At 50.5% G+C, this 13,060-nt stretch overlaps 1 protein-coding gene across 1 annotated transcript; it reads left to right on the top strand.

Moving 5' to 3' along the window:
- Nucleotides 1–974: 974 nt before the first annotated feature.
- On the top strand, nucleotides 975–12,393 carry GALR1 (galanin receptor 1; the record flags this gene model as incomplete). Its single annotated transcript, XM_081252896.1, has 3 exons — nucleotides 975–1,640; nucleotides 5,105–5,170; nucleotides 11,948–12,393. 3 exons carry the CDS (start codon nucleotides 975–977, stop codon nucleotides 12,263–12,265), a joined length of 1,050 nt encoding a protein of 349 aa, XP_081109022.1. The 3' UTR covers nucleotides 12,266–12,393.
- Nucleotides 12,394–13,060: the final 667 nt, after the last annotated feature.

Here is a 13,060-nt window from a genome sequence, read left to right on the forward strand (position 1 = left end):
TCACCGACTTCTTGGGCTTTATTCCTGGGGCAGGGAGGGCTCTCCCCGACCGCCCCCGCCCCGCCCCCGGAGGGCGAGGATGAACGGCGCTGACGGATACCGAGGCCTGCGTGCCGCCGCCTCCCCGCCCAGCGCGCACGGAGAGCGCTCAGCTTCCCTTGCCGGGGTCGGGGCTGCACGCGGCGTTTGTCGCCTTCGCTGGACGCAGGCAGGTCCGCACCGCGCAGAGGAGAGCGCACGCGGCCGATCGTGGCGAGGAGGTGGGCGGCGACCCATCCCACTGGGATTCGTCCAGTCTCTCCGCGCGGGGAGGCCCCCGGCGGGCGCGGATTTCCGCGGGGCTGAGTCCTGCCTGCGTCTCAGTGGCGACGGAGTGGCCCCCGGCCAATGCCCACAAAGGCACAGAGCACTCTCCCGTTTGACCAAAATCCGCGAGCGGAGAGAGGCGCCGGCCGGCTGCGAGGCGAGGGGAGCCCGCTCCGCGAACCGGGCGGTACGTGGCCGCGCGCGCGGCTGTGTCCCCGGAGCGCCGCGGGCAGGGAGCGGCGCAGAGCAACAGGTGCAGCCCGCAGCCACTCCCGGGACGTGGGAGACGACCTGCAGGGGCTCGGAGTCGGTAAGGAGCGGAGAGGGCTCTGTCCACCCCCAGGGCTGCACCGGCAGGTCCCTCCTCCCGGGTGCGGGCGGATCAGGGGGCGGTGGTGCCTGGACAAGGGGAGCCCTGCGTTCTCCGGACAGCCGGCCCGGTCCGGGAAGGTCCAGCTCCGGCTCCGGTCCGTGTCCTCTCTCGGGCGGCCCCGTGCAAAAAGACGGTGCCACTAGGCACGGGCGCCCGGGCGCGTGCCCATCAGGGAGGCTCAGGCTCAGAAACTCGCGCTCTGCGTGCCAGGGGCTGGGTCCCCCGGCGCCCCGCGGCGCCTTCCTTCCCTGGCCAGCACCCTTCGCCGGCGCGACCCGGGCGCCCCCCACGCGCCATGGAGCTGGCGGCCGGGAACCTCAGTGAGGGGAACGCGAGCGGGCCCGAGCCCCCCGCCCCGGAGCCCAGGCCCCTTTTCGGCATCGGCGTGGAGAACTTCATCACGCTGGTGGTGTTCGGCCTGATCTTCGCGCTCGGCGTGCTGGGCAACAGCCTGGTGATCACGGTGCTGGCGCGCAGCAAGCCGGGGAAGCCGCGCAGCACCACACACCTGTTCATCCTCAACCTGAGCATCGCCGACCTGGCCTACCTGCTCTTCTGCATCCCCTTCCAGGCCACGGTGTACGCCCTGCCCACCTGGGTGCTGGGCGCCTTCATCTGCAAGTTCGTCCACTACTTCTTCACCGTGTCCATGCTGGTCAGCATCTTCACCCTGGCCGCGATGTCGGTGGACCGCTACGTGGCCATCGTGCACTCGCGGCGCTCCTCCGCCCTGCGGGTGTCCCGCAACGCGCTGCTGGGCGTGGGCGTCATCTGGGCGCTGTCCATCGCCATGGCCTCGCCGGTGGCCTACCACCAGCGCCTCTTCCACCGGGGCGTCAGCAACCAGACCTTCTGCTGGGAGCAGTGGTCCAGCCAGCGCCACAAGAAGGCCTACGTGGTGTGCACCTTCGTCTTCGGCTACCTGCTGCCGCTCCTACTCATCTGCTTCTGCTACGCCAAGGTGGGCGCGGGGCGGGTCCGAGGGCCCCGAGGCGGCTCCTGCGGCCCCGCACCCCTTCCCGGGACCCGCATCGGCCCCGCCCCTTTGCCCTCATTCCCCAGAGTTTTCTGCGGGGACCGCGCGGTGACCCTTCCCTGCTCCCCCGGCCTCGGGGGTCTGACGTTGCGCGGAAGTTACTCGGAGTTTGGGCAACGCCAGGGAAAGTTTGCAGCAGGTCACTTCCCGGGCGCCCGCGTCCTCTCGCCCCGGCCCGGGGCCCTGAGGTTGTCCCGGCGGAAGGCGGCGTCAACGCCCACTTCTCAGTAGGTGAAAGCCGCGCCTCCCCTACAGCCCGCGCGAGGGCCACCCCACGTGGCCGCAGGGTCACGGCGAGCTTGCCGGGTGGAGGGTCCGCGCCCCTCCTCAGCCCTCAGCAGGGCCCGATGGGGAGATTTCCCTGCCCGCGGGGTGCACGGGGTCGGGGGGGTGGGCGGGGACCGGCTCTGTGAAGACACTGCTTCTGGCGACAGAGCTTTGAGTTTCGTCTTATACACAAGTTGGGTGTTACAAGTCCAAGTGGTTAGACAGTATTTCTTCACCGAGTCTTGAGGGAGTCTCCAGAGAACTTGGGATGGATGGGCTTCTAGCTGCTGTTTCCCCGTTTCAGTCCTTTTAGGAAGGGGTAAGGAATATGAAGTGACTCAGGTGGCAGGTCTAAAGCCCTACCGCTGAGAGACACACTGTTGACACACCTCTGGTCCCCTAACCCTGCACCTCCTTACTGGGAAAATGGCTGTTACCTTCCTGGTGCCAGCCTCCCCCTCGGAGCTCAGCACAATCACATTCTCTTTTGTTAATAACACATGAGTCTGAAGATTTTATACTGATCTGAAGGTCTTGTTTATACTGGAGTAAAAGTATATGCTGGGTAGTCATGAGACGTGATTCACGGGGTGAGCTCCGCTCTCCCTGACACACCCTCCCCAGACCCATCACCATGAGAAAAATACTGCTGTAACCACATTCTGAAATTTCCACCATTTTATCTTCATCTCTCTCTCTCTGTATCTCTCATTCCATTTCTCATAAGGCCGGGACTCTAGGACTCTGAATAATCAGATGAGGTAGAACGGCAGTCATTTCTTATATTCAATTCATAGAGTTTTTTGTTTTTTGTTTTCCCCCGGCGGAAATCTTGACTAAAAGCCACCTGGTTTTGTTTGTCCCCTCCCCCCACATCATCTGTGTTGAGTTATGTCTGTTTTGAATGGTAATATTTCTGGATGTAATCTGAAAGAATGTCCTGCGTCAAAGGGTTCTATATAAAGAGATGCGGGAAAGATGGGGCAGTTGGGAGATCACTGCAGCTTAGCTCTTTGGTAAATGGCTGTTTTATTCATTTCATCTTCTGCAAATGCAAATCAAAGCTTGGTTTGCACAGCCCAGTGGTCTCCAATGTGCGCTATCTCACTTAATCTGCAGGCCACCCAGTGGGTTGGAGCTAGTGTGCATATTTTATTGATAAGGAAAGAGGGTTCTGGAGGAGTGAAGCAGCTGACCCACAGGGAGGATTTCAGTGCAGGGATTCCCAGCCCCCCAAGAGAGGGGCAACTGCTGAGGGCCTGTAGGGCATGGACCTTGGGTCTAGAGTGATTCTTACAATATTTGCTTCTTCATTCATCATGACATGGATTAGACTTGAAGCATATTCTTCCTTCATTTCCCGAAAGTCTTTGGGGAACATAATTCAGGTCTTCTTGATGGAGACAACAAGATAAATGTCTAGGAATAAATTCGGTTACATTTCTGTCATTTATACAAGTCACACATAGGGCAAAATTTAAAATTTTTCAAAAATTCAAAAAATACATGATCATTGGGATATTTTTTATATGGAAATAGTTTGCTTTTAAGCATAACTGGAAATTTCTTTGGAATTCAAGGTAATATTTGCATATTCATTCCAAACCTACTTGGGTGTTTTCTCCATTGACCACTCAGCAGCATTCCTTAGGCGGTTTGCAGTTACCCACGTGATCCCCCAGAGTTTGAGGAAGGAATCAGTAACCCCCAGTTAGTGTTATGGAGCAGGTAACATTTGACTTTTCCATATGGAGTCCTCTCCAGGTGGCCCTCTCTGGTTTTGTTTTGCTGCGTCTCCTCTTGTCCCTTGCTTTCGGTGACCAGTGTCCTCCTGTGGTCTTCTGGGACGGCGGTCCCCAAAGAACCTTGCCAGGCCGGTCCTCTCCAGGCAGGGTCCTGTCCAGCCCTTTCCTTCCCCTTGAAAGTTCTCCTCATTTGTTGCTGCCAAAGCCTCTCTTCTATCTTTGCCTTAGATTTGATTTTTTATACCCCAGTTTCTGTTGGCAGGACAGTAAACTAACCCATTGTCAATGTGCTGAGTGATCCCAAATGTCCCTGTAGCAAGTGAAAGGCTTGTCTTGTAGAGGATGCTAAGCCTCTGTAGGAAGTGAGAAGTATCTCAGTAGAGCTGGGAATTTGGGGTCGGAAATTCACGCCCCCCATGATGGCTGCTTGACCTGCATAGGAATTGTGAGGGTGTGAATAAGTCCCGTGGCTTCACAATCAGGGAAGGGCCCTCCAGAAGGGCTGCATCCAGCTGAACGGAGCAGGCTTTCACAATAAATCCAGTTCCATTAAATTATTTCCATGCTGCGGTGCTTCAGGGAGACAGAGAGGTGGCTGGAACACTGCTTCCAGTTTTTGGAGAGACTCATTGAGTAACCGGTGGACAGTCTAAAGCCCTTAGTCACCCAGAGCTAATTTTCCTTAGATTTTTCACTCAGATGGGACATAAGAAAGAACTCAACACCAGTGTGGCATATGTACAGCCGTCTTGGCCCTGTTGTATAGCTTATATTGTAAATTCTTACGTAGAACCAAAGTGACTCACATCATTTCTCCTGAGTATTACATTGGTGAGAGAAGACAAAGCTAGTTTCTCTAAGGAAGGAAATCAGTGTCTCCCTGGAAGGCTTCCTGATGGTCCCATCAGGACCATTAATTGTAGAACCTTGATGAATGGTCTGCCAGTCATCAGTGATGCTGGAGGGCAGTCTGTAGTTTTTCCATGTATCTAGGATTTAACATACGGCAGGGACCTGGGGGTTGTTAAAATGTAGAATCTTGGGGGAAACCAAGGTGGAAGGGAGACCAACAAGGATGTACATATGGGTAGCGGTGTGGCTCTTTCTGGACGAAACTGCAGAGCTCCCTGCACCAGAACTCTCTGCCAGCAGGTGCTCCGGCCGCAGATGGCACCTGGGCACCCCTCAGGGTTAGAGGAACAGGTGTCCTTGGCAATTCTTAGTCATCATTACTCCACCACCTCATGTGAATTTAAGTTTGAATGACGTTGTAAATGATGGTGGTCCCATTTCAGAACGTCAAGAAGTGTCGATGCAAAATGGACAGTGATTTGTGGGGTCTGAGACAAACCGATTTTATTAGTCTGTGTTTTTCAGGTCCTTAATCATTTGCATAAAAAGTTGAAGAACGTGTCAAAGAAGTCAGAGGCATCGAAGAAAAAGGTAATATTCATGGATTTACAGCCTATGCGCCCTTTCTAGAGCTCAGTTTATGTATACTCTTAGCTCTCCTTGCATTCACCCCGTGCCTGTGACGTTTTGGTTCCTGGGTACAGAGATTTGAAATGAGCCTCTTACCATTAGGCAGAGGGTAGAAATGGGAAGTCAGCTGCTGAGGGTGGCCAGGTGACCATGCTGCATGAAAATGTGGATGGAAGTCTCGGGAGGGGAGGAAAGGTGCATTTTATGGATTCTGAGCCTCTTGAGAAGGTATGTTCTAGGTTGGTTGGGACAGGGTGTCGAGTGGCTGGATCCATACTTTGCATGAAACTACAGTCATTTTATTGTGTATTTACCATGTCTGATGTGATTCCAGAAGGCCCTGTCTTAATAATCTTTCGAGAGAGTGTTGTTGAAGCCTCAGAAGCAGATGCACTGTTCTCTCTTCCTTCCAGACTTGTGCTGACTTTGGCCCCAAGGGGAGAGAACTAAAGATGGGAGGGGCCTCAAGGGAATTCAGCCCATTTTTAATTGTCTTTCTCATCCCGTGAAGTCTGAATTCCAGAAGCTTCTCCTGAAGAGTATGTATGACAGCACCTAACATCCTGCAGTTTATCACGCTTCACATTTTGAGGAAAAACTATTTTACAAAGCAGGATTAAGTTACCTCTCATTCAGATAATATCGGTATCATCTCTGATTTTTAGAAAGTAGAATGAAAATTGATGAGATTATTAGACCATGTGATTAGGGAGGAGGAGATTATAACCAGAATCTTTACCCGCAAATATCACTCATAACATCTTAAAATACCTTGTTTTTCCTTCTAAATATTTATTATGATCAAGGACACATAATTTGCAGAAATTATAGTTTAATCATATTTGCTTTAAAAACTTCTGCATAAATAAAGTACAGCTCTTCCTGACTTTTCCTTGTTTATAAACAATAATGTGGCTAAAAACACACCTGTTCTCAGAGTCCGTGAAAAGAAATAGCAGACAGTTGGTTAAAAAGCACAAAGTTTAGCTTGTATTTGAAGCAGTTAACACCCTTGGGGAGGGTGGGGCTTGCTGAACTTCCGCAGAGGTTTTGCCCTTGGAACGCGGTACCTGCTTATGGTTGATGCCAAAGATTTTCTGCCTCTTGACAGGAAGGAAATAAAACTTTTCTTTAGCATTGGCTGGATCTTATTTGCATGCTACAGTTAGTTTTAGTCTCTATATTTGAAAACTGTTGGAGAGAAATTGTGGAGGTTCCAGAGGAGAAAAAGTGATTAAAAGAATGAAAATAGGGCTTCCCTGGTGGTGCAGTGGTTGAGAGTCCGCCTGCTGATGCAGGGGACGCGGGTTCGTGCCCCAGTCCGGGAGGATCCCACATGCCATGGAGCGGCTGGGCCCGTGAGCCATGGCCACTGGGCCTGCGCGTTCGGAGCCTGTGCTCCACAACGAGAGAGGCCACAACAGTGAGAGGCCCGCGTACAGCAAAAAAAAAAAAAAAAAAGAATGAAAATAGATCTTGGAAGAAATGATTAGAAAAGCTTCTGTTTTACAGTAAAATGATCTAAAGATTAGTAATGAGTTTAACATTTACATCGTTTGGTTTTATGTGTATACGTGTGTGTATGGGGTGTGTGTGTGTGTACATATATATGTGTGGGTATATATTGTATACGTATGTGTACATGTAATTCTTACCATGGGAGAAGTTCTCAGCGTTTGGAGGAGGGAAGCTTTTCTCTTCGATGCTCACAACCTCTGACCCTTAATAACCACTGAACAGATGGCAGATCTCTTTTGATATATTTAATTGCCTCTTTTTTTGCACAGAACAAATAGAGTGTGGTGCTGGGGCCTGTGTGTGTGTGTGTGTGCACCTGCGTCTAGGCAAGGGATAGCGCACAGGTGCAGGGGTGGGTGGGGAAGAGGGAATGGGAGAGAGAGATGAGAACGAGGACGAGCAGACGGGAGACAGAGGGTCCAGGACGGAAAGCCAGCTTGACTGTCAACCCTGAAGGCAGAGACGGGCCCATGATGATGCCCCCCCGGGTCTTCGCACAGAAAAGTGTTCCTGGTGTGTATACATGTTCAGTTGCTGGCGGATGACGGGGTGATGTGCTAAGATTTTGATAGTTCATTCATTTCAGCTGCGCCCGTTTCCAGCTCCCCTCTCAGTGGCTGAGAAGGGCACCTTCCTCTGTGCCATATCCACCCACCTAGGGAGCCCTTAGTGTTAAGGCTGGTAGCGCTCACGGGGCAGAGAGTTAGGTCTTTCATCACAAACGTGCCGACCAGTTATCCTGCATGTTTGGAGGAAAATACAAAGGAAGAGTGTGATTTCCGTTGCCAAAATAGTAGTAATCATAGTACAGAGCCCTGTGCTTGATTAATACCAGGCTCTGCTGGACATAAAGACACGTTTTCTGGCACAAGGCTGATTAGACACTAAAACGAGATTCTTAAACAATTTCCGGGAGACCTCCCAGTGGGACAGACCTCCCCACCGGATGGTTCCTTCTAATAAGGAAGTAGATGTGAGGCCCTTTTGGTACCCTCTCAACCACGAGGTTCTTTCAACAGCTGCTCTTTTTTTCCCCTCTGGCTTGAAGTAATTCAGCAAGCTTTTTGGCTGTCATTTATACAATTTACAAAATGTTTTTCATCACTCTCATCTTTTAGTCACTTTTTTCTTCTCTGCCAAGTTCCATTAGACGGATTATGAATAAACTTCTTCGAAGAAAAAAAACGGATGTCTCAGATGGCTTGAAAAGGAGCATCTCAGAGGAGGGGGAGAAATTAGTATTTTCCAGATACTTTCAGAATGAGGAGTAAAAGAAGGCAGGCTAATAAAGGACCCAACCTCAAGTATAGGAATTAGTACAGAGATTTAGCACATGACCTTAAAAGATGACTTCTTCTCTATCAGACGATGATATGGTGGTTCTGTACTCTGCACAGACACGTGGGGAAAGTAGGAGGTGCATCGGATGCACATCCATCTGTGATTGAGGCCAATGATACTGTAAGAAATGAAAATAGCCTCATTCCCCACAGAGGGGACTTGTCTTCTTACCTGCTGACATTTCAAAGGAGAAGAGAGGAAGCAGCTTTTGCGAATCCTACTGAGGAGACGGGGTGGGTCAGCCTAGGCACTGTCAACATGGAGGAAATACTTGAGTCTTTCACTTGGGGTGGATGAGATGATTTGCTTTTGTTGTGGCCTTTGTGGAATTCTTCACCGGTTCTTCAAACACCCGATTGAGATGTTTAGAAAGGCAGGTTCCTGGGCAGCTACCTAATCCCCGTGACCTCTGGAAGCAGAGCCATCAGGCATGAGGCCTAGATACCAGAATTTTCGCAAAGCTCTGCCCTACGTGATGATGGTGTGCTCATTTGCTGGAAACCCGGGTTTGTGGTTGTTAGTACAATGCCTTATTTTGACCAGGTCTTGACCTGGAGCTGGCGTATTCCAGGCGCCTGAGTCGGGTGTTAGAAGCAGTGGTGGCTGCAGACCCTGTTCTTCAGGATTTCTTTCCTGCATTCCCTCCCATGTCTTCCCAGTTCCCTGGACCCAGAGGCATCTAGCAAGCCTCTGCTGCAAAGGAGACAGAGGAAGAAGCCATGTACCGCCTCTGCCTCCATGCAGGGATGTGCTCACCTAACGTGATGCCATGGCCTCGTGGACGCCTCCAGGGCTGCAGGGCTGAGCGCCAGGGCCCGTGTGCAGGGTGCCCACTGCTGTACCAGCTCTGACGGGCTGAATGCCTGTGAAACAGCCCGAAAATAAATAGTGAACCCTTGCTGACAGTAAGCTGGGAACACAAACATTCTATTAAACTCTTTTGGGAACAGGCTTCGATTAATGATATAGTTTATATGAGTACTGATTGAGTATTCTTTCCTGATTTATATTGTAATTGTAATCCAGTCACATTTCAAAGCTACAGGTAGACCAAGAAAGAGAACCTCGTTCATGGTTCTGAAAAGACCAGTGGAACTGCTAAAAATAAAAGGTAGATTTTGAATGGACTTGGGTAAACAGACAGTAACAAACACCCCAAAGAAAACATACCATACTGCCCATTGCTCTACAATGATGCAAAGATACAATATGGCTCTTATCAATAAGCTGCTGGGGTATATTTCTGCCCTAAGCTTGGTACTTCGTAAGAACTTCCTAAAAGGAACAATGAAACAGAATATCCAGAGAGTATTTTGTGAAGCACAGAGATCTTCTTATTGTCTTAGAAAGAACAGATGTGTTCCGTTCTATTTGTAGGTGTAATTATGTCTAGATGGTTTTTATTAAATCATCTGGGAATGTATCCCACACACTAATGGATAAACAGATTGACAGCAGACAATCCCTTAATACATGTGAGCAGATTGCTTGTTTGCTTTGTGTGTCACGTGGTCGGTGGCTTCAATCTGTATACGTGCCACCCTATAAAAACCTGTCATCAGGTTTGTACCTGAGTTGTTTGAAGTGTTGAAATGCACCAGGCCCAGTCAGGGAATCATCAGGTTGGGTCACGCTCTTCACAGGCCAGGAAAGTGAATCCCAGGGAGGTGACATCATTTTTCAAAGGTCGTTAACCCGTTTATGGCTGATGTCGGTCCTTGGCTTTTGCACGATCCGTGCACCTTCTCATGGTAAGCTTAGCTCTCATCTCCAGCCCCCCTGACCACCACGTTTGCCTTGACCTTGACCTTGACCTGAGGTCTGAGCGTCTCCTCTCCCATTTCTGCCTGGGTTTCCTGGCTTCCAGCCCGTGTCTTGGACAGACTTCTTCTCTGAGTCAGTCTGCTACCTCGTGTCCCTCCTGGAGGAGTTTTAGGCCTTACCTTCGGGGTGATGTTGTCCTTAACAGCAGGATTCTAATTCATGGGAATTAATAGGAAAGTCATTTTGTCAGGTGGGAACATTCCTGCGTGGCCCGGGTCTGAGCATCCCCCCGGGGAAGAGTGTGTGGGTCCACAGTGGTTTCCTCGTTGTGGAATCACTTTGCTCCACCCTGTGAGGCTGTAGGAGAAAGAAGCCTCCTTCCTTCTTTCTCTCTCCTTCCCCTCAACCTCCCCCCACACACACACACTCGTGGATCCCAGTCGCGATCCCAGTCTCTCTAGGGGGGAAGGTGGGCAGGGGACCACCAGGTAGTGCTTACAGTCGATTTAGGGTCGTGACTGGGAGGGGATGATGTGCACCCACGCTCTCCTGCTCTGGGAGGTGTCCTGACGACCAGGGCTTCAGATGGCCACATTTCCACTCTGTATATTCAACACAGTCTCTTAGAGCATCACAGCCTGGGCTTGATCTGAGGAGGAAGAGAGGCTACTGGATTCCCGACCTCAGGGGAGAGACTGAAAGCATCTTTCTCTCTCGTGTCCTTAATTCCTTTCACCTTCGAGGAGCAAACGCCCTAGAAGAGAATGGAGTGGGGTGGGCGCTGGAGCAGGACAGCGAGCCGGCAAACGTCCCCGCTGTGATTCAGTTACAGGACTGAGCCCACAGACCTGCCCTAAGGCTCTGCAGTCCAGACAGCCCTGGGTGCTCAGAGACAGGGATGCGGCTGCCGTTACCAGGTAGATCTTGTGGGATGTTCTCTCCCCGGGCGCCAGCTGTTCAGAGCACGGTTTGGGATCCCATAGACCGGCCTCCAGGTGTAACTCCGCCTCCTGCCGGGGGGCACCAGGCACTGTCCTAGCCAGGCGAGGTCTCGGTGTCCTCACCTACACCGCGGGTCATGATGCCGTCTGCCCGGATTGGTGGCAGCGAGTGAAGAATGCACAGCCAGCAGTCACCGAGGTCGCCTCTCGGTGCCCCCCGCCCCCAGACCTGACGCCCTCAGCCGTCAGGCGGCTGAGCCCAGCTTACAACCTTTTAAGGAAGAAACCAGCCGATGGCTTTCTATTTTATAGTTTAAAAAATGTTAACAGCCCACTGTCTTTTGTTCGAATCCCTGGAGATGGAGTTTTCAGTTAGTTGCACTGTTGGCTTTTCAACGTGTCCTGATTTGGTGGTGATGGAGCACAGGAAGAGCGTCCCAAGATTTAATCCCAGCCCTTTAGGTTTGCAGCCCGTGGCGGGCACTCAGAACAGATGCAGCGGGGAGACGGGGGCACACGCGTGGTGCGCGGGCCGGACGGCTCCTCTCGTGCTGAGGTTCTTGTTCAGGGAAGATCTTCTCCCATCATCTTCTCAGCAGAAATCTCAAAGGACGCGTGTGGACCCTGCCTCTGATTTCTAGGTGTTTCAGATGTAGGAGCGCCAGGGAAGGGTTGAGACACAAGCAAACAGGGAGACAGGCCCTGACATGGCTCTCTGGACCCACTGCATGTGTTGGGGGTCTCTAAGTTTGTCCAACTTCAACAAGGAGAAATAAACATCTCTTCTTGTTTGTTGAGGCAACTCTTGGAAGCAGCGTTCACGAGCTCAGCTGAGCGGCCTCCCTGGGCTCAGTCCCACTATGTGCCGTGCATTGGGTTGTAAAGTTACCGTGTTCAATCTGTGTGTTCCTGTTGCCGTGACCCAAAGCACGCTTCCTGTTATCCACATGCGTTTCACATACCTGCTAGAATTATTCCCTATGGAGGGTCAAGGCCGGTCCCGGGGAAGTTTTGAACAAAACTGCTGCACGAAGTGAAGGTTAACACCTAAGGCAGATTGAGTACGTACTTGATCCTGTGAGAATACACAGAAAATTCTCTCAGGGCATGCTGTGAAAGGCTGGGTTCCTTTCCTGCTGTAATCGATGCATCGCCTTTCTTTTCCTTCTCCTAGACCGCGCAGACGGTGCTGGTGGTGGTCGTGGTTTTCGGGGTCTCCTGGCTGCCTCACCACGTCATCCACCTCTGGGCGGAGTTTGGGGTCTTCCCACTGACACCCACCTCCTTCCTCTTCCGGATCACCGCCCACTGCCTGGCGTACAGTAATTCCTCCGTGAATCCCATCATTTACGCGTTTCTCTCTGAAAATTTCAGGAAGGCTTATAAGCAGGTGTTCAAGTGCCACGTTCGCAATAAGTCACCTCTTAATGACACTAAAGAAAATAAAAGTCGAATAGACACCCCACCATCAACCAATTGCACTCACATGTGAAAAAAGATCAGCGTGTTCTTCGTGCGGCGTTTCCATACTTGGGGACTAGACACATAAAAAATACAATGAGGTGTTAAGCAAGGCAGCAACTTGTTATCGTAACAACAATTCATATTATATTAATTAAATTCCACTTGTGTGTAAAAAGTACTTTGATCTACCTGGAAAATCCCTAGGTCTAGTGAAGATTATTTCTAAATTTTATTTTCTTTCTAAATTCTATTCCATAAGCAGAAGAGAATAAAATAGTTTTATACCTCTTAAGAAATGGAAGTTTAATAGAATTCCCTAGGTTTGTTCAGTTCTTCATAGGATAAGGAATAAGGACCTAGAAAGATGGCCAGGAATATTTGTGATCTACATTTTGAAGCAAATTTATTTAGAAAATGTGTTTGTGCTTTAGTTCTTCAATTTTAAGATAAGGGGTAATATTAAAACTGTGTGTTTTAAAATACGATCATGGACACATGAAAGTGTTCCCTGAGTTTTATTTTTGCGACCGTTTATATAGAGACACTGCTATTTGATGGAAATAAGTTTAGTGCACATGTCACATTTGCTCCCAGTTGTAAATAGTATACAGGGCTTCTGAGTTGTGCTGCATATGTCTGCAATCATGAGGTCCATTAAGTTTATCTCAGGAGGTCAGCAGGTGTTGCGGCCATGACCCTGGGTGTCAGCCATCGGGATGTCAATTAAAAGCTATCCTGTGAACTTAGTCTTTATTGAGTTGACTAAAAAAATCAGGGAGAATCACCACCTGCAACTATTCTAATAGTGGAAGCTGTGAATGAG

This window comes from Mesoplodon bidens (genome assembly GCF_964165515.1).
Source record: "Mesoplodon bidens genome assembly, chromosome: 13".
In the NCBI taxonomy this organism is placed as follows: domain Eukaryota; kingdom Metazoa; phylum Chordata; class Mammalia; order Artiodactyla; family Ziphiidae; genus Mesoplodon; species Mesoplodon bidens.